Here is a 27,194-nt window from a genome sequence, read left to right as displayed (position 1 = left end):
GCGGGACAAGAGACAACTTTGGTGACTAAATCTGCCGTAGTGGAATGATTATATTTTTCTGTGGTTGTAGTATCTCATTTCTAGAACTGTTAAGATGCTGCCTTCACAAGAGCAGTTTCCTAAATTATGTAGGAAAGAATATCATGCTGATGAGCCTTTTTTTACTATATGCTATTAACACCCCCCCCCCCCCAATTGCTTAACGGTAGTCTATGTAAAGTTAAATTCATAAATTAAATATGATCATTTCCCAATATATATCATAATAGATCTTATCTAATAATTTTCCATATGAAGTATTGAATAATGAAAAGTTAAAACACTTCTACGAATGTTAGCACAGTTTTGTACCCCAATACAATCATTGTACTTAAAGGTAATTTAAAAGGCTGATGATAAGGCAATGTGTATTTAAAAGGAAAAGTTCTGTAAGGCATCAAAGGACACTTATCTTAATGATAAAAGCTTATTTCTTGTCAAATGTAGAGATCTAATTCAATTAACTCGAACGTTATGGCATTGATTTCGGTGGTTCTTTGTTAGTTGCATACTCAGACTTCCAACTTGAAATTGCTGGTCATTGGTGAGTTGTGCAATCTATTGGTGGAAGATTTAAAAAATCCTAAAGATATTGCATTTCATCTTTTAAATGTGCAGCAGAAACAAAGAGTCTGTTTCTGGGTTTGTAACCAGAATATACATTTTTGTTGAAAACGGAAAGTAGAAGTATGGCTGGGCTTTTTTAGACATTGCCAGATGAGTAATAAACGTAAAAGTGTGACTTTGCAGGACTGGAAACTTAGATTTTAAACCTAGAGAGACATCATTCTGTGTCATATTCCATAAGGTGAGAGCCGTAATGTAGTAGCATTTGTCATGAGAGTACAGAATGTTCAACTTTACCACATAAAAGATGATTTTCAGAGAGCCATCAAAAACTAAACCTAAAATATCTCTTTAGACAATGAAATATTGTAGTAACGAGAAAATGACCAACTAGAAACTTTGCAGAAAAGTTCAAGAACCAATAGTTGGTCTGTACTAGTATAACAAAACACGTAACTATATTAATGAGGAAGTTTATATTCAAGGTTGGGCTCTAGATTATGAGTTCTGAAACTGTGTAGTTTCTGCCATCTTCCATATTTTTGTAATGATACTCTCTGTAATAATTATTGTTTTGAGTGAAATTTTCTGTGGTTGCAGTAGAGCTAGTCAGTAGATTCCAGGTAAATCCTGTGACATATCAGGGTCAAAACCAAATTTCTTGTTGGAAACATTTTGGGCTACACATTCTAAATTCTGGTAAGTTTTGATGTCGGTGTTGTATTCAGATTCCATACTTGTCCAGTCCACCTGAAATTAGTTAATCATCATGGAAAACAGTGTAGGTTTCAGGGCCACTTTGGAATCTGTGTAGAAAAGATTAAAAAACATGGACTAGTTATAGCTTGACATTTGCCATGACATTTTTCTATGTACACATTCTTAGTAAAAGTCCTGAAATAGCATGCTTGACTTTCCAACCCCTCTTGAAAAAGCTGATTCACAAAAATGAAGCTTAATAAAGATCCTTTGAAGGATTTCCACCCCACCCCCCCCACCCGCCCCCAAACTGGATGTATTGTGAGGTATCATGCTAAGAAAGGAAGTTTGGCAGTTAAGTCTGAACTAATTGCTTCCCTTTTTTTGAGATTAAATGTGTGATAAAAGTGAACGTATACCGATAGGGCTGTCAGGAGCTGGCCAAGAATTCTTTAAGCCGTTTGATGAAAGGTAATTGATTCTCTATCATATGAGCATGCAGTTGTTTTTCCTCTAAAATAAAATGTATTTTTAAAAAGTTTTCTTTCTTACAAACTCTGCAATAAGAAAAGGTCAGCTACAGAAGTTTTATTCTAAAAGGTAGAAAGGCTCATATAAAGCGATTGCCATCTAATGAATATTATGTTCTGTGTCACAGAGAGATTTCTTTGTTACCTATTTGACTTTGTAATTGTCATCTCAAAATTAATTTAAGATCAACATTGGTCGCTTCTGGTTCTGGCACTGCAATCTGATATTTTTTGTGACATCGATTAGTACAATTAGCTAAAATTGGTTTAGGACCTGGAATAATTTAAATATAAATTGAATGAGGTCACTACAAGATTGAAGAATAATAGTATTGTGGTTTAACGCCCAGCTAGCAACAAAGCCCCACACAGGGGCTCACTCACCCCCCAGTGGGATGGGGGATAGAATCAGAAGGGTAAAAGGGAAAAAACTCCTGGGTTGAGATAAAGACAGTTTAATAGGTAAAGCAAAAGCCGTGCACGCAAGCAGAGCCAAACAAGGAATTCATTCCCCACTTGCCATGGGCAGGCGGGTGTTCAGCCATCCCCAGGAAAGCAGGGCTCCATCACGCCTAACGGTGATTTGGGAAGACAAAACGTCGTAACTCCAAATGTCCCCCCCACCTCCTTCTTCTTCCTGCACCTTTATATGGTGAACATGACATCGTATGGTATGGAATAGCCCTTTGGTCAGTTGGGGTCAGCTGTCCCGGCTGTGTCCCCTCCCAACTTCTTGTGCTGCCCCAGCCTACTCGCTGGTGGAGTGGGGTGAGAAGCAGAAAAGGCCTTGGCTCTGTGTAAGCGCTGCTCAGCAGTAACCAAAACATCCTTCTGTTATCAACACTGTTTTCAGCACAAATCCAAAACCATAGCCCCATACTAGCTACTGTGGAAAAACTTTATCCCAGCCAAAACCAGCACAAATCATAAAAGGAAAAAAAAAAAAATCAGCAAAAGTATTTGAGCAATCCCCCTTCCTCAAAATGAATTCCTGAGACTGGTTTCTTCCCTAAAATATTGGAGCAGTTGTTCAACGATAAGCAATTTTCAAAAGAAAATTATTTTCTAATGCTAAAAGCATTGATGATTTTGTTCTGCCTTATGCATCTGCTAATCACATAAATTAAAAGTTGCTTAGTACTGTAACTGAAACATAGCCTTCAAACAGTAGTAGAACTTGATTACAGATGCAGTTAATTGTTCAGGTATCACATGGTCATTTTTCTTTCATTTTTTTGAGTTAGACAATCTTTTCCTTCCCACACAGAGGCAATGTCTTCCCATTTGTTACCACGTAATCCACAGTAAGGGCTTTTTTTTATGTTTAGTGAAAGTCATCCTTGTAAGGGGTGTAAGTCCATTCAGAATTGGGTCCCAGGGGTAATGTTGATGCATTTCAATTAAACACATTCCTGCTGAAGTAGACCTTGACCATTGCGACATTTTCTGAAAATGGTAAAGTGTACGCATTTCAAAAATTGTTTTCAATGACCTGCCAGTACAACAAAGCTCACTTTTTCTCATTCTATTAACTTTATGTAAGCCTGAGATCACGTTATCATAAACAATGAGCTTAACTGGTATGTAAGCAAGGATTTGCCTTGTTTTGTAGACTGACGTGAGGTATACGTTCACTTATCAGTCATATTGTCCTAACTTGTTCTCCTTTAATTAAAAAGTAAATAACAGTCATGAGACTGTATTTTAGTGCAAAGTACTGGGGAAGACTGCTTCCTGAAGATATTTATTATGCATGCAAAATGAATTTAGCAAATGAATAAAATGCAAATATATGAGGAGAACACAAAAACACACTTTCCATAAGACACTGAAAATCGACCTTTTTAAGTGAATATATTGCAATTAAAAATTCTGGTACTGATTATGAATAAAAGTCTTGTTTAGAAGTTTATACAGGACACATATTAGACTTAAGAAAAGTACCTGAGAGTTCAAAGCAAAACAGGGTAGTGCAAGATGTGACTAGAAATATAATTTTGAAACCATTTGGAGAAGCAGGCAGGTAGACAGCATGTTTTATCTACTTTGGTATTTGACTGGACTCTTTCAGTAAGGACCCAAATTTATGAAAAATTTCCTGGGAAGTTCCTGTAAACCTTTGCCCAAATGGCTGTGCAGTACTTACACTTTTTATTAACTTAGATTAGTTTACAATTAGTATATTTGTAATAATGAGTACCAGTTGTTTTGCAAGGTACAGGTGGGTATTACCTCTACAGGAAAATGAAAATGCACCAGTAAAATATATGGGTAGTCCTGTAGTAATCAGCAAGTAAAAACGAAGGCAGCAAAACACTCCAGAAACAAGAGCATGTTCCCAGGGCCTCTCGGACCCTTAGCTGTGAATCTGATCTGAAGAAAGCAAATAGGTAGGAGGTGGATTGTGTTTTGGGTGCATGGGCTGAGGTCTTTAAGTGTAGTTTCTGTAGTCCTAAATTATTCAAGTAACTTAAAAAGCCTAAGCTATTTTGTTGTTGTTTCATTTTACCATCAATAGTACTACCGCAGTTCTTATATTTCATTTAAGAAAAGTAGTAGTTATTGGGATTTTTTATGTTCTAACCAAAATAGCTTCCTTGCTAGAGCAAACTGAAAAAGCAGTCGTCATGAAGGTCCTGAAAAAATCTGCTAGATGTTTATTCCTACCTTTTTCATAGATGATAATATGCTGAAGGCTGAGGTAAAACTTTGTGCAATAGAGGCCACAAAAAGAAACTGAAATTGGTCTCTCCAAGTATCTAGTTCTTCCAATCTAAATCAGAAAGTTACGTTTCTGAATCGCTTCTCTGGTATGTGCTTGAACGCTTTGAGCTGGGAAAAACGTGACTGTTTAGTGCGTGGAAATATAGGTGACATTTGGAGGTAATGTTTAGATTAAACCTCTTCCAAATTTACTTTAAGACCTCACTTAAATCTACTCTTTCTTTGTGCTCTGTAATGAGGGGAGGTGAAAGGAAGTTAAAATATTCCAATACTTTTATTCAAAAAGGGGGGGGGGCAAAAAACCAAGTTAAATATTTTAGAAATTTCTTTAAAAATAGCTCATAAGAAGTGAGCTTGGCTTCAGGGAAATTGTTACTTGTCTTGAAGAAGTTAAGGACCTATTTTTAGGACAATTTGGTACAATTGTTTAGAGGAGAGAAACTAAAAACTCCCATGAAGTTTAAATCATCAGAGCTGTCCACTACCACAGAAGCAAGTTCAAGAATGCCTGCTGAAACAGAGGCAACCCAAGAAGTTAAATACTCCCATCTTTATGGAAAGTCTATGAAAGAGCTCTAATTTTACACACATTTGTCATTCATGGTTCAGGTTAGTCCCTAAACAGAGCACTACCACATGTTTTCTGGTGTGACCTTTCAGCAGTGCTCTTTGAACTGCAACGATGACTTTAAAAGTCTCACAGGCTACAACAGACTAAACACATTTCAGTTTCCAATATGAAATTTTAGCAACAGCTATTTAAAAAAAAGTAAGAGAGTAAAACCTGTTGTCCTGGCTCAGCAGTAGCTTTTATTGCTCCTCAGGTTAGCAGAAGAATGATAGTTTACCTATATATTTTTTGTCAACTTCAATTCTCATTTTGATCTTATGAGTTATAAATAGAAAAGAATATTACTTTGCATTTAATATCAGGAGGTATGGATGTTGGGGTCTCTTTTTGAGGTTTAGATAAGATTTGCCAAGAAGTGATAAAGGAATGTAATATTGACAAAAAGGATTCTAAATCTAACTTAAGGGTCGTATTTCATAAGGTGCTAGCAGGGATAGCAAAGGGAGATATTTTATCTTCATCTCCATGTTGAAATGGTTGCTCTGTTGAAACAGAGAAAATGTCTATAGAAGCAGGTGAAGGATTGCATTTGCACTGTGAAAAATAAGATAAATATTCTTCATCATTCTCAAGTGTTTGTTTTCTACCTTTATAACACAGTCCTCATGGTTAATTTAGCAGTGCACAGATTATGCTAAAACAAATTACCTAGCTATACTGAGGAATCTTAGTTCTACATCTATGTCAGATACAGTCATAATACAGTGCAAGGGCAGGCTGTTTCAAATAATTATTTTAAAAAATGAAGAGACTTTAATCCCTCTGCTGTGTTGCACAGGTGGGTTAAATGTCAGCTCCATATACTTATTTGTGTTGGGTAGAAGACCTGATGTGCTTGATGAGCTTTATCTCTGGACAGTGTTAACTGCCTGAACTGTTTTTGCACAAACTCTCATACGGTGGGTACAAGCAACACAAGGCATACAGAACAGCAAAGCATCTCAATTTTTTTGTTTTTTAACATTTCCTATCTTAAGTACTTGTTGAAGAGAGATTTCCATGGAAGGAGGGTGACAAAAAACTTAAATGTACATACAAAGCAGAAAGGAGACTCAATCAGAGATAACAGAACTTGTCTAAAAGCATGCTTGAAACTTCATCCTTCACATATTGATTATTATTTTTTTAAATCTTGATTTTGTGTTTTACAGAGGGAGGCTTAAGGATTGTGTAATACTGTTGCAGTCTTTCCTGCAATAGTATTGTACATGGAAAGGCACAATTACGTTAATCTTACCTTTTTAGAAAATGTTTCTTTTCGTGCCTTGTTTCTCAGTATCCAAAATTGTGAAGTTAATATTGTCAATCCATCTCCATGTGCCATTTGCTGATGGAGAAAATATAAAGAATGGCTTGAGTTTGGGACAGCTTATGTATCTTTGGAAAGCTGAAATTTAAAAATAATGTTCTGGAAATAGATATGCTTTGTTTCTATCTGATACTTGCTTCTTTGGGAAGTGCTGTACTTTAGAATTAAACTGCTAATTGATTGTAAAGTTTTGAATTCAGTGTGTTATATGAAGAAAAATCAAGACAGACTAGTCATACCTGATCATGCACTTTCTAATATATTTTTGTCTTGTTAAATATTCAAAACAAACAATTAGCATTTGGAAGGACAGTGTTCTTCATAAATATAAAGGTCATATCTGCACTAGAAGACACTTGAAAATAAAAATGCTTGCTCAAAAGTAAAGGCTTACTTCATGACTACAGATACCCAGGAATTGTGTTCCTCATGCTGTAACTTAGGCAGCAGCCTAAGTGCCAGAAATTGGTTTCTTGCACTCTCATTCCCTATTTTATCACGTACCCTTTTAAAATATATGCCATCAATAAGGAGTTTCAGGTTGATGCTTTAGCTAGAGCGGATTGAAAAGATCATGTGACTTACACTCCTGCTATTGCCTGCGCTATATCATATAATTCTTTTCAGAATTTTTTGCTTCATTCTTAAAATATTTAGATTTGTTATTCCCACAGTCTTGTTTGGAAATGCGTTCTAGAACATCATTTTTGATTGCAAAGATACTTCCACTAACTCAGCCTAAATGTTTTCCTGTTTGCTGCTGTACCAAAACAGCCCTCTCTTGGGGAAGTTCTCTGTTGGGATGAGTTTTCTCTCTTGGGACTTTAGAGATTCTAAGCACAGGAGAAGGTTGTCACACCTCTTTTCAGTGCCTGTTTTATGTAGTCTAAAGAAATCATGCTGCCTTAGGCGTTCCTTGTTAGAATCTACTCCCCTGCTTATTGTAGAGGCTTTTCTGGTTGTGATTTGTCTTCTGTGAATGCTGTAATCAAGCTCATATACCACTACTGCTGGAAACAGAATAAGCTGACTTTTTAACACACTGATCAGATTGGTAATTCAGCATTTGTTTCTTTCATTGCCTCTTTATATTGGGGCTCTTGGTCGTTCCCTAATGAAGAGCTCCTGGCTTGCAACTGAAGTTATACATGCTCATTCTCTTTCTATTATTTTCATTTATTTTATTATTCCAAATGTCATGCATATTCTGATCTTACCTTCCAAAAATGTTAGTATTTCCTATTTGTATGTCATCTGTTGTTATGGCAAATCCACTAATTAGGTTTTCAGAAAAATTCAGTTGATAAGCTCTCAAATGTTAAAGCTTCCTATCTATAAACAACCTTTTGTTGTTACTTAGCCAGATATTTTACTATTGAACATCTTTTGCGCCTTCCACTAATGAATTAAACAGCCATTATATCAAGTGTTGAAGACCAGATAAATGAGAGAACTTTTCTAGCCAAATGAAGTGCAGTATATTGCATTAACAAAAACCAGAAACCATAAATTTAGTCTAATATCTTTGGCAGAACTATAGTCTCATAATCTTGTGCTCTGCTGTCTTCAAAACTTGTTTGAAAGGCCTTTCGTACTAGCAGGTGAAGACTATCACACTTTTTTTCCCCCAGCTAATGTTTTGGTTTTTCTTATAAAAAAATTCTACATTTGCTGTTCTCAAATAGTAATAGTAGGTATTTCATAATTTCAAATGGCACAATAATTTCATAGAGATTTGCAATTTGCTTCCACATCAGCTGAGAGAACTTCATGTTAGTTGATTTGGCATTACTCATCCCTGATCATTTATCTATCTTGTCTTTGTTTCAAGGGGTAGTACTATTTATGTGCATTAATACAGAAGTGAAAAGTTCACTTAGTTTGACTGCGTTGAGATCATTCTACATGTCTAGCAGTAGTCACTGTTCTGTTTGTAATACTGTCTTTCATTCCTCATCACCCACCCTTTTGTACATCCAGATTTTCAGTTTCTGATTTAGTTTCTTATGGTTTATCAAAGGTTTCCTTTTTTGAAATTGGCAGTCTGGTTCAGAGTACTAATGTTTAGAATGTCATTTAACATAAAAGTCTGACCACAAATACTAAATGCTTATTAACACCAGTTCATCTAAAGTCTCCTGTTATTTATAAAAGCAAAGTGTAAAATCCAGAGTATTGCCTTTATACACAGGAAATTTGTTTACAGATGCATGATATGACTATTCTTCAGCATTCATAAGTGGATGGAGTTTATGCCAGTCTCTCTTGTGTATACTTTTCATGTTATGGCCTCCTCTAATTCCTTTTTCCCTTCATCTGTTCTGTTTCTTACAACTGGTCAAAAATTATGAAAAGTTTAGGTGTCTTTGTATTAAGTTTGCCTGCTCATCCCTAATGTGACTTTGTTCTTTGTATCATATTCATTTCTCTGTCTGTGCCTCTCAGCTTGCTTGGGGCTTGTCAGCAGTGTAAGAATCAATAATATTGTTTTATGGAAGAAGAAGGTTATTTCTGTCTTCATTATTATCATTGAAAGTGGCCAAAATCTGTTGACTAACACTGGTCTAAATTGTGGCACCTGCAACAGGATGAGTCTTACTGTAATCTCCTAAAAACGCACTCATTTTCAAAGCAGACTGTGCTAAACCAATTCTGCAATAGAATATTAGTGTGAAATCCAAATTAAAACAAATCGGGCCTGTAGTTAACACATCAATTAATGATTAAGAATTGTTTTGCCTTTTCAGTTCTGTTTAATATCTGTAGTGAATCTGGCTCTTTGCTAAGGCTAATCCAAGCCTTATAAAGCCAGTCATAAGAGCAAACAGCTTGCAAATTTTTTTTTGCATGCATGCATACATTTGCTGTCTCTTTAACGGTTGGGACCAACTTGGAAAAGAAGGAACAAGGAATAAAATTACTTGTTGCGGGTGAAAACCCTATCCTTGTGTACAATAGAAGATATCTAAAAGTGAAGTAAGGATTATGTATTTTATTTCTACTGACAATTTCTGTTGGAATTTTCTCAGTTTAGAAACTTCTAGTAGTTTTTGTTTTTGTTTCATATTTGTGTCTACAAGTTGCTGTAGGTAATACAAAAAACCAAAAGGCAAATCAAGGACATAGCTGGTAATATGTGAACTATCTCAGCAAGAACTCTGGGGAAAGGCGGAAATTTCTGTTGAATTTTATTTATGAATTTTAATGAAGGCTAACTGAAAATGCAGTTCTATGTCCAGTTCCCACTTAATCACCTGATGACTTTGATTAAGATGCAGTGCTGAGATCAGACCTAGCATAAATTTCTTTGAGGAGTTAAAAAAATCTCATCACTGTGCTCTAGAGCTTCCTTAATTCATGTGTCTTTATATTGTATATTTTGATGTTCCAAAACTAGGGTGGTTTTTAGCAGTTGCAGTAATTAGCAGGTAGAATAGCACACTCAGCAAAAAAGAAGTGGAAGGCTGCATAAACATTTATGAAGTATTGAAGGATTTTTGTCTTTGAATAAACTCTGCTAACTCTTTATTTTTAATGAAGATCGATTGATATTGTAATTTTTCTATGCATAAAATATTCTAACGTATTAACTAATTCCATGTATTACAGTCACATTCATAAAACATTTCAGACTAATTCGATGTGTATTAGTTTGGACAAAGTGTATTCACAGACCTTTGATTTAGAAAATAAATTTCATACAGAGCCAACAATAAATCAATGAATAAGCATGTGTAGGATAAGGAGCACAAAGAAAAATAATTATGTTTTATGCTTTAGACAAGATTCTGGCTTTATATATTTGAGTGTGAATAGAGAGAAGCTAATTTACTTGTTTTGCAGGAGCTTAGTTTTTTAAGGGCTTAAGAGGGAATGTAATTAAAACTGGTATTTCAGAGTATTCTGCTGGTTGCTACTCTTGCTCTGCTCCCTTTCATCTTGCACTGGAGAGAACTTTATGTATGTGTTGTATGTTATACATAATGGTTTAAATGACGATGTATAATTTAAATTTATCAAGTAGTTACACTGATGATCATCATGTAGAAATCTGTAGCAGGTACTGTTCTAGGATTGGTGTGCTCTTATATCAGGTCTGGATTTAGTTTAACAAATCTAAATGTAATACAGAACCAGGGCAGAATACCTTTTGCATTAATAAGTTCCTTTTAAACTTGAACATTTGAGAGCTTGAATGTGCATTTAACCTCCTACACTTTGTGTGAGTCATAAGTGTTTTACTGCAATGTAAATCTTTTGCATAAAGTAATTATCTTCCCACTCTGTGATGGGGAATTTTGTATTAACTTGAAGCCTGAGAGATGTGAATAAAATGTCCACCTACCTGCTGAGCCTAGTCTATAGTTTAGTTTTGGGTTATAACACAGATGTGAACAGAAAAAGAGGCATTCATCAATAGTTCTGTAACATTGCAGTTCTTTGACCTCTATTTCTCGCGCTGTTGAATGCTGCTATCAACTGTTATTAACAGACTGAAATGCAAAGGAAGTTAAAGACTTAAATACATAAAAAGGAAGTAATCTTTCTACCCAGATTTCCATAATGCACCATAAAGTCCAGCAATTTAAAGGCTACAGGTTAGCTTGGATATGAAAAAAGCAAGAGAAAGATTTAGCAGAAGTAGAATTCAGCTTTTAAGAAACATTATGCCACCTACTTTCACTGCATGATTCTCCCCTCTTTGTTCTTTCCTTCTCTTAAACCTTAAGTTCACCCATGGTATACTGTTACATGTGTAGCATATGGCATATGTATCCTCGCATGTCGTATAGATAATTTTTTTTTTCCCCAAGGATTTAATGTATCATGAAGATGGGAGGCAACATATGAAATATTTGCAGTACTACAATATTTAACTTTGTGCCATTCAGTTTCATCAGATTTTCCATGTGCAATGCTTAAATCAAAAAGAGATGAGCTGTTTCTACTTCAGGAAAGTCTTAAAAGAATTTAACAGTGAAACAGCAGATGCTCACCAGCAGCTGTCTGTCTGCACGCTGAAGATGTCATCAATAATGCACAAGATAACATCTCCAAGTTGAAAGAACAGTAAGATTAGCATCAATTTTGCTTAATAGAGCATCATACGCAAACTAGGCAGTGATACCTGAAGCACTGACAGCATCCGTTACATTAAAATGTATATGTCTCCCATTTGGAAGTGTTATGTAAACTTGACAACACTTTTACTTTTTTTCTTGCTAAAGTCTGATTTCAATTGCACTGAGATTAATATTATTTTTCTCCTGTTCTAGAGGGTGATGAGACAGGAGTGATGGATAGTCTGCTTGAGGCCTTGCAGTCAGGAGCAGCATTCAGAGATCGCAGGAAACGAACACCAAGAGGACAAGGTAAGATGCTTTCTAAAAACCAGTAGTTATAAACTGAGTGGGCAAAAGTTGTTTTGCAAAGATTTACCAACAGTTTTCCCTGAAAACCATTGAGCTACTGTTGGTCATTGAGCTCCTGTGAAAACTCAGCATGCTCTTTGTGATCACGTATTTTTAACTTGATAGTTCTATCTTCAGATAGCTGTGTGCTCTAAGATAAGACAAGGGTTCCTGGTATATTTGAAATGGCATTTAAAACATTGCTGCACAAAGTATGTTTGTCTTAATCTTTAAAACCGTAAGTATAATTAATTTACTGTAGATGGTGCTGTGAAAACTATTAGCTTCTTACACCAATAAGAATTTGGTCATATAGCTGATAGTCTTTTTCAAGCATTGGTCTTAGATATGTTCTGGTTTGGTTGGAAGTCATAGTGTGTGTAGTCATATAAGTCAATTTACAATATAGTAGCTTCACTTTCTTCAGGGAGACAATAATACTGTACTGAATTTAGTCTGGTGTACTGGTTTAGTCTGAGCAATTATTGCTTCATGCAAAGTTGGTTTTGAGAAAATTTGAGAGTGGGCTAAGCAACTGCAGTGTTTTCTCTATTCCATTCTCCTCTGCTTATGATACGCCAGTTGCATACAGGTTGTGAACTGTATTTACTCTGCATTTATTTTTCATCAAAGATGATGGTAGTATAGTGTGTTTTGCAATTTTTCTTTTAAAACACATCTTACAATAAAAAATACAGTCTTAAATTTACAGTTGAAAGATTATAGTTATTTGGCATTAAATCAAAAGCTTATGGTGGATATGTGCTGCTAAAGGTTTGGCAAAGTGGAGTCATCTTATTTTATAAATAAGTCATGTTTATCTACCTAATCCTCAGTGAGCTAGGGTTACATTCGTGTTGGCTGATTATTTTGGTTTTTAGAGGAACAGAAGAGTAAAGGCAAATTCTACTATGCTCTTTCACCTAGCTAGCAAAGACCATTTACCAATAGAATTATTTTTAATTTGCCATATGCCTGATCTTCTGGAAAAGATGAAAATAAGTTATATAATTTGTTCATACTAAGAAATGAATTCTGCTACAGTTCCAGGATCGTTCTTAATTCAGAGCTTGTTTCTGCTCTCAGATCAGAACTGAAAGAACTCCTCGATCAAAATGTGGTTTTTTCCATATCTTGAGAAATATCAATGTGAGAGATGGTCTGTCTGTGTTGTGGCTTGAGGAGAGATTTGTCACCTGGTGGTGACAAAGAAAAGTTTCCCAGGGACCAGAGTTGATGGCGAAAATCTGCTGCAGCTGAGAAGGCCAAGGAGATGCCTGAACCCAGGTCCAAAACCAGTGACTCCTCTGCAACAATAGGGGGCAGAGCTGATTAAAAAATCCCTTTTATTTCTCTTCTGTTTCATATAGTCACTTTGACTTCTGTGCATTTGAAATTTCATTGTGTCAGTTGATATTCTAGTGGGATCTGGCTGTTAATAAGGAGTTGATTGACTTTGGGGAACTTATTGCGAGAAAAGGTCTAGGTAATCTGTTTCCAAGCTCTGGTCAACTGTAAGTCTTCTCATAAGTGGGTAAGACCATTATGTTAAGTTTTTAGGGTGTAGCTGAAGATTTAGACAAGAGGCAATAAATGTTAGTCCCAGTCAACTGATTTCAACTGTTATGTAAATTTTCTCATGTGATTTAGGAACATACATGACGTAGTCAGTAACTTGTCTACAACCCAGAAGACGCTTAAAAATATGGCTATGGCATCTCAAAGCAGTGAATTACAGCATTAAAAAAGCAGCGACCAAGTTTACAAACTTCCCTCTTTCTCCTTAAAAAGTGGAAGGGACAATGACAGTTTTCTCATTGGTACTATCAATAGACTCTGAGTATTCTGGAGAGTTTCATCCAGTGAGATTTTAGTAAACAGTTCTCCATGCTTCCCATGGTTCAGCAGAAGGAAGAAAGAGTAAATAAATAAAAGCTATGGAAAGAAGAGGTTGTGGTATTTCTGGGCTTGCTGGGTCACGTGGTTGTGACTGGTAAGCATATAACAAATGGTATAGTACTGTCTATACATGGTGCACAATGTAGGAGTTTTGCATACATCACTGATAACTTGCTGCACTGTCTCTGTAATCAGCATGTATTCTTAACACACAGGAAAAAAAAAAATTAGGTGCTGCTCTTTTGTAAGTCTGACTTGCACAGCAAAGCTTTGAGCTTAAACTTGTGTTGGTGTCCGTCATGGTCTGAGAAAAAAAAATGTTTTCTGCTTGTTTGTACACAGATTTCACTTTTGTCCATCAGTTGCGGCTGGTAGTTTAAATCTTGTGAGGAGAAACAATGACTTGTTTGCTTGCTTTTTGCAGTTTTATTAGTTACTTGGTAACAGGTAGTCCCTACAGAAAGCTTAAAAACAAACTAAAAAAACCGCAAACAAGATAATGCACCAAAAAGAACGCTCAGCAATACAGTAAGTTCACTTGGTGTACATTTTCATGTATGTGCTCTAGATCTGTCTTGTTGCAAACTTGCTTATTCTGTTTCATCTACTCAGGGTGCAAATAAAAACTATAGAAGGTTACAACCGTCTCAGTGGTTACAACTAGTAGACCATGAAAATTTTCTTCCAGTGGTTTCACAGAGTAAATATAACTAAAGGAGCAAACTGTAGCGTCACTACTAGTGGCATTCTTGATCAGTTTGGCTCAAAGGAAAAACCCCACAACTTTCCAAAAGAAAAACCTCTGCAATGGCATGTATTCACTGCTAGTTTTAGGTGAGGTGAGTAGGTTGGACCTAGGAGGGATCATTTCATTTGGATAACAGAGCTCCAAATACTATAGGCTTACAACTACCCCAGAAGAGTGTCATTCTACCAAAGATTGTTCAATTAGACTTTTTTTACAGAGATCACTGGTGTACCTTGTAGCATATGTTTGTACTTAACATGGTGGTGTCTTTAAAATATTTAAAGAGTAAGAGACAGACTGGCTGGGCAAGAGGTGGAGATAGGAAGGGAATGGTGCTCTGTTCGTCTAGAATGGCAGCCCTACACAGTGGGCAACTACTCAATATTGCGGTTTTCCTACTGGGCAAAAAAAAATTTGGTGAAATGTACAGACGGGTTTGGAAAAGTAAAACTTGTTTAAAATATGTTGAACTGCATTGTTTTTGTTTGTTTGCTAAGCCTGTAAATGAAAAGCTACACTTAAATGGGTTGCATTAAAACTATAGACTTTTCCAGTAAAAATCTTTTTGTTATCAGGTCATGGAAGTAATAATAAAAAATTCCTGTCCTCCTCCCCTAGTTTTTCATTTCATTGTACTCTTATGTATTCTTTGTTATGTAGACTTTTCAATGTGAAGAAAAAGTTTCTGTGTGGTTTTTCTCTCCTAAGCTTATTTACTGTATCTTTAGTGTTTCTAGCTACTGGATTTTAAGTATGGAGATTGTGCTTTCAGTAGATTGCTTTGCTTATAGAGGGTATAAAATAATAATGAGAAATCCGTTTCTCGAAATGTTTCTTCCTCTTCCAAAAATATACTTGTCTTTTGCAAGTTTGCTAATACTGGAATGAGAGTATAATAAAGAACAGTATTAGGTGGCATTCATCACAGGGTACCAGTTTAAAATGTGTGTCCAGCGCTACTGTTGCACCAATTATCCCTGACCTTTTTTTCTGGCCTTGGGGTATGATGTTATTAAAGATGACTGATTCAGGAATATTTTCTCTCTAATATTAGTTTAAGCAAATTTCTGCATGGAGCTAACTATTCTGTTAGGGTTCTTTCTGTTAAGCTGCTAAATTTTTTGCCATCGAATTGGTTTAATTTTTTTAGAAATGTTAATAACTAATGCCCTGCCCTATATATCCAAACTATTGCAACTGCAGTGATAATACGTGCCAATATTTCTGTAGTCTTTCATTACGGGGAAAGCATAGCTATAAGGAACATAAATGCAGGTTCTTTCTGCTTTAGATTTCAGTGTAAAGTATATTTATCAAGTATTTAATGTGGTCTGTTAGTACACATATTTTGGGTTATTTTGTAATCCATGCATCAAAAGCAAATCAATAGTGAGATGCATAATAAGCACAATTTAGGAACTTCTGAATTTGATGTTATTGACAGTTGCTACACTGTCATTACTATTTCCATATTTGCAGGACAGCTTGAGAGTGAAGGAGAAAGTACGAACCTCCCTTGTTCAGTTTCAACATCTAATTTGAATCTTTTATGCAAGCCATCTGAAGCGCTGCCACCGCTTGTTTAACTTCTGTAAGATAAAAAGGAGTTGAGGCAATGGAATATTACTGCTTTTTAACGACTTCTGGTAATTTTCAGATGGCGTTCAGACACTTCCTTTAATTTAACATGTGCTTTTTTAAAAAAATAAAGAAAAAGTAGTTGCATATTTTACATCAAAGTTCATCAGAATTCTGATAAAAATGTTATAGTTTTAGGAATTTTGTGTCTTCTGCTTGAAGACATAGCTATGCTTGAAATTAAAGGTTGACTTCTCTGTTTACCTTTGCACTGATTATATTAAATAATTTCTTGAGAGTTAGTTAGGTTTCTGGGTGCACAATCCTTATTTACCTAAAACATTCAAATAAAAATCTTCAGTCAAAGCATATCTGCCTTCCTGAAAGCATTGTGAGTCATTTTGTATGTGGCAGTTTTGTAAATAAACTGATTTTTGACGTGCTTACATCTGTCTGTGAATTGATGAGAAGATTGATCAGTGTTAAAATCCAATAATGTGGTAGGTGCACTTTTAACAGATCGTGATTTGTGCTCAATGAAAATGGTGTTTGAGTAGCCTTGTTAGCTGTCTTTCAGTTGAACAGTGTGTCATCGTCTTTATAATTAAGTATCTGTTCTGAAATTAGAAATACCCATAATGGACTATTAACACACCCATCTCAAGTTAAAAAACCAGTATGTATTTTAAATGTATTTTGTCATGTTTTTAAACATCCTGTGATAAAGAACTAATATTCCTATTGTTCTGTTCAACTAGTATCTCTTAATTTTTTGTTATTTTACTTTGAGAAGCTGAGTATTTAAAAGCATGTGTGTTACCTCAGTTATATAATGGAGGTTTTTTTGCTTACAGTCAGGAATCGTGGACTAATGAGACTTACACGTATGATCTAAGTGCTTCAGAATTATCACAACTATAATAGCAAGAGCTAAACAGGGATCACCAATAATAAATTTACTGGGTTTGCCATCAAGGCATTATTGTGAGATTTAAGTTTGCTTTTATTTCTAAATATAAATGTGGGTTGTGTAAGGAAAAAGTATTTATAGCACCATTCAAATTGAGTCTTAGCAAATTACCTTAGTCCAGAGAGCTCCGTAAACAGTCTCAAAGCTATTTAAAAATAGGTATTTGTGGTGTAATCTGTTTTTACTGTGTATGCACTTTAGCTTATGGGTTTTGTAATTAAAGGAGTAATATTAGATAATATATTATTCTGGTATCTTTGCATGAAAGTAACAGCTGTAGTATGCAGAGGTTTTACTTGGCATTTCAGAGGAATTCTACTTAGAAGCAGGGTGAAGGAGAAGTGGTGAAAAAGGGGGAGGGGGGAAAGGAACTAAAGCAGACTTTAACCTCCGGCCTGTTTAGACCGGATTCTCCAGGTTTTTAGACGGACAACACCCTTCAGCATGCAGGGAATGAAGCGGCTCTGAAAACACCTCATGACCTATAAGCGTATGGACATAAAGACAAAAATGCAAAAACTGTATACATTTGAATAATTGCTTTCACCTGTGTTATTGTGTTAATTACCCTTCCCTGGCGCAAGTATTGAAGATGGATGAGTTGGCTTTCAAATTGATTCTTTGATCTTGGTATACACGAGATTGTTCACATATTGACATAGGGTGTGTAAAGTACTTATGAATGTTTGGTAAACTAGACAGGCATAGAAGAGTGGTATTGTGAGCTCTAGACCTTGTATATATTGCTGCTGCTTTGTCTAATTCGAAGTTGTTACTTGCCATTTTAAATTTTTTTTTTTTGAGACAAGAATTTTACGTGAATAAATGAAAATATGCCATGAAATGGCAATGGCATATACACATTCTGAAAAATGTCCTTCAAAAAGATGGTGCTATATAATTGTTACTAATTACATCTGAGTTTGTCATTTATCTAAAGCATTTAATAACTTCCATAGGCTAAGGAGAATTATGTGCCCCTTGCTTTTATTAGTGTAAGTGCTTCAAAATGTATTTCAGTGTAGTATGAAAAGTATGCCCTATAAGTTCTTCTGGAAAAGCATTACATAAGATTTTACACTGAAAGTATCAGAACATTTTTCAAGTTTTAGCATTTTAAAAACAACAACACTGGTATTACTTCACTCATCAAATCCTAAGATCCCAAAGTATAAAGTTCTAATTTTTGTGAATTAAGACATAGCAGAGTGCCTGTTTCCTTTTGAAGTAAAAACACGTTGCCCGTTAATGGTTATGAGAATTACATAGAAGTACTGAGGATTATTCTACAGCCTCATGACATTTGTAAGCTGCATCATGCAACATCTGAGCTTATGCCAGCCAATGGCAGGACTGTGGCAATTGCTTCAGACATTGAAACTGACTGTGTTGTATTTATTTCTTTAAAGTTGCTTTTGTCCGTTTCATCATAGGACTCTGCAGGTACCCAGAACAGCTATAGAGTTCATACAAAGTGTATATTATGGAGTTGCTTTTTCTAAGAGTTGACTTGACACAGTTGGTTCTGAAGCTCTTAAAAGCCTTTAGAATTCCAAAAGCCTTTTTGAATGTCCTACGTTGTGAAATAGATATTTAGAACTAAAACAAAGCTTTTCTGAGAACCAGAGAATTGTTCATAGTAACCAGCCTCTCAAAAAGAGTAATCCAGAAGTAGGCTGCCAAGTTCATGTGGTAGAATTTTGTATGAGTTGGAAGTAACCCACAGTTCTGAATTTTATTTATTTTTTAATTCACACTGAATCTGAAAACTGTTCTATATTAATGAGGTATGTCTTACTAGATGTGAAGTCCTACATTTCTAGAGATGGATAGCTGAGTTTTGGCTACATCTGTATGCAGTAGCTGAAGTTAGAGAAACTAGTTTTACACACAGAGAAGTGATATTTGTGCATTCATTTACCAACTACATGAGTAGTAATGAATGATGTGCAAGGCTAACTTAATTTACATTTGGACATTTGAATTTTCTTTGTCAGCACTGACACTGTTATCATGCAATTATTGTGAAACACTTCTATTTGAAAAATTTTCTACCGCAGTACTGTTTACTGAGGTAATGCACTTTGGCTTTAATATTTTAATATATATACATAATGAATGTAAAGGAAAGGAAAGAGGTGAAAATCACTGTTGCAGTGTATGACTCAGTAGCGGATTAATTTAACTGACATTAGGTCAAAATGGTTATTTTGCAGATAGGGATGCTTTCTGTTCCATCCTGGTTTAGGCACATAGTTTAGAATTGACAGTCCTCTAACCTCAGCAGGGAGACACTGTCCCAGGTTTTTTTATTAGTGGTTGTCATCTTGACTGTAACAACTTAATTAGTTTACTTTCTGCAAAAACAACATTCACCCTATGGGTTATGATGTAACAGAACAAATAATGCAAATTCTGATTTTCTTTTTGCATTATCAAGAGAAAATGAGATTCTCTGCTCAGCATACCCAAAATAATAGTGTTTAGTTACAAAGTACTGATACTGTCTTAGCAGTAGACATGTATTAGTAGTTAGGCAGTTACGTCATTGCGTGAGAAGCCAGAATCTCAGTTGCTGTATATTGCCATAACTCTTTTTACTTTACTAAAGTTTTTAGTTTAATGATCTATGACAGGCTAAATTATGGATCTAAGCCAGGGTGTCCAATGACAGAGGGACAGGTAGAGGCAAGCAGTCCCTGTTGGAGAAAGAGGCTAAAAAGATTTCTAAAAATGATAGAAAAGCTCTGCCAAGAGAAAGGGGTAGGAGGGCACTACATATGGACTTGACAGTGCAACCCATCAACTTTTCTTTTTTTTAATACTTTTTTTCTCTATTTACTTTTACATTTTAAGTCCCTGATCCTCAAAAAAAAAAAAAAACAACTCAAGGTGACTTGAACGTACTCTACCATCTTTGTCTTAACAACATTCTCTAGCAACTTTTTTATACGTTTTTTACAGTACTTTATCTGAAGTACTTTTGCCCTGAAACCATAGTCTTTTATTTTTCAATTACAATAGGTTCTCAGTTTTAAACTTCTTATCTGGAGGAAGGTTTGTTAATAGCAGTCTAATGGATTCCCGCCCCACCCCTGTGTTTTATTCTGAAGTCAAACAAGCGGTGGGTTTAAAAGAGGGTATTGGTGGTATTACTCTGTATTCATTGTGTTGTCTTTATCTGAAAATCTGAAAGCTCTTTACAGAAGTGGGCACTACTTGCCCTTCCATCATTTAACAGGTGAGTAAATAAATGCTATAGTTCTGTGGTCTTTCAAAGCTGGCATACCTCAGCATTGGTGCTGAAAGAACAGTCTAGCTCTGGCAGCTTTTTTTTTTTTTTTTTTTTTTTAAGCTTGTAATAAATTTAATGATTCAGTTTCACTTTGTGGCTAGCCCAAACCTTTATTTGACTCTCTAGAGTGTCTGTTCTTCATGCAACAAGCTGTACGTAAGTCCAGGGTCTATTGTAGACAGAAGAAGGCTGTGCAGCCAGGCAGTCTGGCATTAAGTAGTGTCCTTTTTTATTCGTCTTTTAGGAATCCTGAAGTTATATTTGCATGTAAGTTTTCTTGGGGCTTAGCATGGAACGATGCATTATAATTACAATGGAGCTATAAAAACATCTCTGCAGTATTCCTAGCTTAATGCATTTTTGTATACAGAAATACCTGGGAAAAAAAATAGTTGAAATATTCAAACCGGGTAGAACTGTGTAGTTCTCAGCTGTCTAGGGAAACATTCAAACTACTGACGTGCGTTGGGGGACAGACTTTTAGTTGGAGACAGACTTTTTAGTAGGGCCTGTTGCAATAGGATAAGGGGAAATGGTTTTAAACTGAAAGAGGGTAGACTCAGACTAGATATAAGGAAGAAATTTTTTACAATGAGGGTGGTGAACCACTGGACCAGGTTGCCCAGAGAGGTGGTACATGCCCCATCCCTGGAAACATTCCAGGTCAGGCTGAATGGGGCTCTAAGCAACCTGATTTAGTTGAAGATGTCTCTGCTAATTGCAGGGGGTTGGGCTAAATGGCCTTTAAAGGTCCCTTCCAACCTGAACTATTCTATGAAAATATAGCATCACTTTCCATTTAGGAAAGGGTCGTATGCAGCATATAAGTTTCTTAAGCATGGCATCAAATTTTGTCAGTCCAGTGTTTAAAGGGGTAAAAGAAGCTTGTAAGAAATCTAAAATGGTACCCTGTATGTATTTATAAAATCAGGTGGAGTTACTTACTGTTCAGTGGATGGAATTATTATAGGTTATGAGTTTGTTTAATCTCAACAGAGCAAAAGTCCTTACTGAGGTGCAAATGTCAGGGCAAGTGACAGAAATGCCTAGAAAGGGCACTGTTGTGTGTAACTGCAGCAATTATGAGACTTGCTGGATGCTGTGCTTGTTACAGACCCTGGGCAATTGCTGCATATTACATCGTTTTCCTCTCTGGAGCAGACCGTGTTTCTGTCTCTTTACAGCTTAAGTACCTTGCTTATTTCTTGCAGAGAAAGAGAAATCTTGTTTTATTTATTTCCAGCTTGTTCCCTGTATGCCTTGTTGAGATTTATTGTATGGTGGGTTTGGTGATGTCTTTGTAATGGCCACCTTCAGCAGTTGGCTGAATGCCTTTTTTAGATAAGTCAGCTGAGAATAATTTGAGGGTATTACTATTTTTCTTTTCAAAAGTTTCACCAACAGGGAGGAAACTCACTTTTTTTTTTTTCCCCCTCCCCTCCAGTTTTTTGTTCTACATAGCATTCAGTAAGTTAGTATTTGGGAGAGCTGACCAGTTTAGGTGTATTGATCAATCCCTTATAAACACTTGTCTGTCAATGTTTTATTCTGTTCACTGACTTGCGTAATTCTCATTTAGCTTAATTTTTACAGAAGGCTGTTTGTAGACAAACAATAATTTCTGATGGAAAGACAGTAAGTTATATGATACTTGTCAAGTTTCAATGTTCCTATTAAGATTTTCATGCAAAAGAGCAATTTTTAATTTATTTTTAGCATACTGTAATGAATGATTAAGCTACTGAACTGGAGAGTACCATTGCAAATACAAGATCAAAGAATGGAAGTCAATGATAGACAACAGAAAATACCATGAAACAGAAAAATTTGCCTGTGAAAAAGTAGAATAGTTTAGCTGAGGAAGCAAACTGGTCTTAATTAGAGTTATAGATAAGACTTTATATGATCTGTGTTATTTTTTTCTATGCTTAAATTTTTGCTATTATTATGATGTTAATTAGAGGCATGCTACTAAAAACCCCATACTTTGATCTTTATAGCTTATTACAAGTGGAAAATTTTACCAATTTGGGGGTAGAGATTTTGTAATATCAGCTCAGCCTGAATTTGATTACTTTTATGCTTCTAGGAATTTTGGAGAAGATAATTTTAGAAAGATATTTTGTGCATTGGCAAGTTGTTGGCTAGTTTTATACTCTGATTTTTTTTTCATCTTTCTACAAAGCGTCTTTGGCCATTCATTAATAATATATTGGGCTTAAAAGACTACAGGTCTGACTTTGCATGGCAATGCACTTTGTTGGATTACATTTCCTACTGTTGTGCTGCAGGCAAGTTTAAATATCGGGGAGCATATTGAGACCTGGTCAATCAACATTTTTAACACAGCTTCATGTCAGTATCTCAATTACATTTCTGAAACTGTAGCACAGGTGGTTCCTCTAATTATTGCGCATTATTGCCTCAACATAATGTAGCTGAGCTGTTACCTTTGTAATATAGGTAGTTCCGAAAATGCTCTCACATCCTAAAAACTATCAGTGCTCATTAATTTTAATACATTTGTATTGCTAGATTGTTTCAGTTTGAATACTGTTAAATTTTAAAGGGTGCTACAATTAGGGTGAAGTTATTTTTAATTATTAATTAAAAAATGTGAGATATTGATGATGTAAGTTAATAATAAATCTAGCAGTGATATATTTTGAGTAATTCTAATTCCAAATCCTAGAACGATTTATATTCTGTAAAACCAAGACACCAACCTTGACAGAGTTAGTTTCGTTTTGTCCTCTCTAAAACGTACTGCAGAAGATAACCTTTGAGATTTTTTGTTTGTGTTTGTCTACACAGTAGAAGATCTCTGCATATTACACTCCTGTTTTCTTTTTTGGAGGAATAAGTGATACATTTGTGAGAACACTGTAACTAGTATATCTATCAGTGTGTGCATTAGCTCATCCTCTTTTACCCTCTCATGGAAGTATATAACATCACAATATTGTTATTTGAAAACCATATACATACTGCTCAGTGTCTTCCAGAGGGATGTCTAAAAATAAACTAGCTACTGGAGTTCTTTGTTAGATCTATATTATATTTACTTCTCATTTTCTTTGTGATTTCTGTGGTTTTTTCTTCCATTTTCTGTTAACGCATTAGGTATTTCTTCTGTTGTCGAAGAGGATTCTATTTAAATAATTATTAAGTCAGGTATATAAAATTGTGCAACAGTGTCTATCTGCCTGTAACTCCATAAATATATTACTGGAGTGGAATGTCAGCCTGTCTGCATTTTTTCCTACAAATTTAAGTTACAAAGAAAAATAGACATATCACAATGAAATAGGGAAAACGTGCAGTTATTGTGAGTATATTTTTTTTATTTTTATGTGAACGGATTTCTAAAATAACAGAATAGAAAAAAAAAAAAATCTTATTGACAGCATTCCCGCAGGAGCTTATCTTCCTCAAGTGTTTACAGTGAGGTTTTTCTGGAGACCTTGGAACTACGGTGATATCATTGGTGGCTTACGAGACAATGCCCAAGGTAAAACTTCAGTTCACCACTTATCAGGGGATGTGTGAAGGCTCTTGGGCTGAAAGGTTCATTAGGTCAGTCTGTAGAAGCTGTCAGTCAGACTAAGCAGATGAGAATGTATTTGGGTGTTTTGCTCAGTAAAAGACAGAGGGAGAAATAATCCAACTTTAAGGAGGTACAGCATTTTCCTTCTGTAATCGAGTTACATTGTCAAATTATGTAGCTTGATGCTCTGCAAGAGTTATGGATCAAATAGAACTGCATGTAGGACACAAAAGGTCCTTATGACTTCGTAGAGCATAGTTTGAGTTTGAATTAAGTTGATTTGAGTATAAAACCAAATTTCACCATTACTGGGGGCTGATTAAAATCTAGCAAGTTGAATAACTATTTGGAAATTAATTAATGATTTCCTTACCCCCCCCCAAAAAAAAGCTTTATCTGATGATTCAATCCTGAAAAAATATTTTATCACTTTTGTCAGACATTCCAAAAATGCTTCATAATTTCTTTAAGTGTAAACACTGCTCATTACAAGATGGTTTTGACAAAAGCATATTTTATTTTTAAATCTTCTTTACTAGAGTGAAAACCATAAAGGGAGATTTACTAAAAGCTTCATTTCTTCTCTGAATGGATAACCGCTTTGAAGGAAGCTAGAATTATGTTTATGGAGTCTTTTGAATATTTCTTTCCTGTTGAAATAATATAGAGTCTATTACTAAGGAATATACATTTCAGAAAAAGATGATATCTCTTCACTGAAGGCAATCATGATTTTCCTTTAAAGCAGTAGCAACATATCATTTAAGTGAACAGAGTTTAAATCTATTTCTGTGTTGTGCTTAAACTTCTTAGGAAAATCTTTTAAAATGTATTGTTAAAGAATTGGAAAGTTTTGTAGCAGTGAGGGGACAGAATTTAGAGGTATGTATAAGCTTTTAAAAAGCTGTTTTAGCGGTTTGCTGGAATTGCATTTCTGTTAGAGCTCTTATTGTTAGAAAAGTAGTTGAAATGATGAAACATTCAAAGACAAAGCAATCCAATGGAATATAAAACCTGTAGAGAAATTGTTCTTCATTGAATGGAGATACAGTCCGAGGTCTGCGAATATTTCTGTAATTCTGGCCACTTAAAGTATAATGGAGGGTAAAAATTACATCATGAGAGAGAAAAATATAAAAACGTGTTGTGTTTGATTATCAACTGTCAGGTATTGAAGACACACTAGGAAGACGTGATGCCCCATACAAGTACACATAAGGGTGAGCCTGTAGATAGGGACTGATGTGAATGCATAGCTGACCTTGTCATTTGATATTAAGGCCACACATTTGCACATGGCACCTGTGTATTTAAATATCCACTGAAACATTTGTCTCTTCCCATATGGGGGTAAGATGGTGTGTGTGAGAGGGACTGCACATGCACATAGGTACAGATTTGCTGGTAGAAATACCCTGAACAGCTTCAATACGCTCTGGTCTGTTGGTTTTTTGTTTGTCTTCCAGAATAGCATAAATGATGTGGGTTTTTGCTTTGCTGGCATATCACAGGAACATTTAATGTTCAGAGAGCTTTCTGAAATTGTCTGTATAACTCTTTTTTGCACTGAAGCTTCACATAATATCAAGATTGTTTTTGAATTATCAGTGATAGTTTTCTAGATACAGGTCATTAGATGCCATCCTTTGTAGGTTTTGTTCTCCTGCAGAACTTTGGCAAATAATGCTCTGTAATTTCCTGTGATTGTTTCATACTCGCTTTGTCTACATACCTGCAGTATTATTTTCTTTCAGGATGAATACAATAAGCTCTCATAAATAAAAGTAAAACTTAATGTTAAACAAATTATTATAGGGCAGGGGAGATGACTGACAAAACATAAAGCACCTTGCATTTCTTACTAAGCAATTGCTCTTGTTCTGTTTTAAACCTATTAAAGCACCACATTTATTATCATGACTTATAGGCAATTCTTCTCTTACTTGTAGTCCAATGCCTGATTTTGGAGAGCATTCTGCCCTCCAGATGTCAGCAGTAACATCTTCAAACACAATTTTCAATGCTCTTGTGTGGCTAGAATTCCTGACTTAGAAAAAAATCTGTTGACATTTTCAGAAAAGCAAAGCTTTAAATTGTCAAAAGTCTCTTTAATAGAGATAAAATTGGATATTTTTTACTGTAAATAAAACCAAAAGAAAACAAACAAAAAACCCCAACAAAACAACAAAACCCCCCAAAATCTTTGTTTAGTGCCTTCAGCTCCTGGAGGTGTCATCTGGCCCATGGAGTAATGAATATAGTCCTTAGCAAACCCAAGAAGATAGTTCCAACATGACAAAAATAGTCCAGATTCTGTTACAATTTTGATGTGTCTTGGAATTTTCCGTGTTCCCGAAACACGTCTCCCATGCCCTGCAGTTTCTTTACAGTTCATTTGTATTGAAGAACAGAAAGATCAATGTAAGCTTGGATATTCATGTCTTTTGTTTCAAAGATGCTCATGTAGTGTGAAAAAAACTTTACTATGTCGTAGAGTAAACCATTGGATTTTACTCTAAGTTCTTTACCCACTAGCTGTCTTTCAGTTGTGTCCTCTTGTAGTGATGTGCACTGGAGAAATTATCCTAATGCTGCCAAAAGTTCAAAACATTTCAGAAATGAAATGACGCAAGAGGATTCTTAAAGTATCACTAAAACATCAATCTGAGAGAAAAGTTTCTCTAAAATATTGATAATAAGGCAATGTTACTTTGAGAATTACATATATAGAAGCGTATAAAACCTGTAAAAGTATCTGTGGTTTTTAATTGCACATTGTCATCTTTAAATAGGATGGCCATAACTTTATAGACTGCTGAGGACTCTTTAAAAAGTTACTTATAAATGGACTTATTACGATAGGAGGTAGAGCACATTTGGAAAATATTGTTGGAACAGTTTGTGTTTTCTAGCATAAAATACTTTTGTAGGGCTTTGGACTACCAGAGTTTGAATATGACACAGCTTATTTTAACTTAAAGTAGGAGCTTTCCTTAGAATGGGATTATTTTTTTCTCCCAAGGGTTAAGGAGGAATATAGTGGAATAAATGACAAAAATGCAGAATTAGAACCAATGCTCAGACTTCCTCAGACTACAACTATACAACATTTTTAGACAGGTCTTTTAAATTTAGGCCGCAGTACATTACCAGGTTCTTGTATATAACTTTATTGGTCTTATAAGGAGTTTCATGAATCTAGATGCGTGTTGGGTAAAAGCGCTTCTTTTGCTTCAGTGCTGTATTT

At 35.3% G+C, this 27,194-nt stretch overlaps 1 protein-coding gene and 1 long non-coding RNA gene across 6 annotated transcripts in view; one reads left to right on the top strand and one right to left on the bottom strand.

Moving 5' to 3' along the window:
• Nucleotides 1–27,194, top strand: part of DIAPH2 (diaphanous related formin 2) — a 264,713-nt gene that overhangs the window by 184,378 nt on the left and 53,141 nt on the right. For 4 of the 5 annotated variants that reach the window (XM_052813767.1, XM_052813766.1, XM_052813763.1 and 1 more), the window contains one exon: nt 11,776–11,871. In XM_052813767.1, coding sequence (XP_052669727.1) covers nt 11,776–11,871 — 96 coding nt within the window. Of the gene's footprint in view, nt 1–11,775; nt 11,872–12,996; nt 13,152–27,194 lie in introns of those variants that run through there. The other variant, XM_052813768.1, reaches the window with a different exon arrangement.
• LOC128153884 (uncharacterized) lies at nt 1,168–6,513 on the bottom strand. The gene is made up of 3 exons (XR_008239136.1): nt 6,428–6,513; nt 1,725–1,818; nt 1,168–1,412 (listed from the first exon to the last, which is right to left on the bottom strand). It is a non-coding gene; the product is annotated as an uncharacterized LOC128153884 (long non-coding RNA).

This window comes from Harpia harpyja, chromosome 18 (genome assembly GCF_026419915.1).
Source record: "Harpia harpyja isolate bHarHar1 chromosome 18, bHarHar1 primary haplotype, whole genome shotgun sequence".
Lineage (NCBI taxonomy): Eukaryota > Metazoa > Chordata > Aves > Accipitriformes > Accipitridae > Harpia > Harpia harpyja.
The sequence above is the reverse complement of the archived record's forward strand: the minus strand, read 5'-3'. Positions and strand labels throughout refer to the sequence as shown.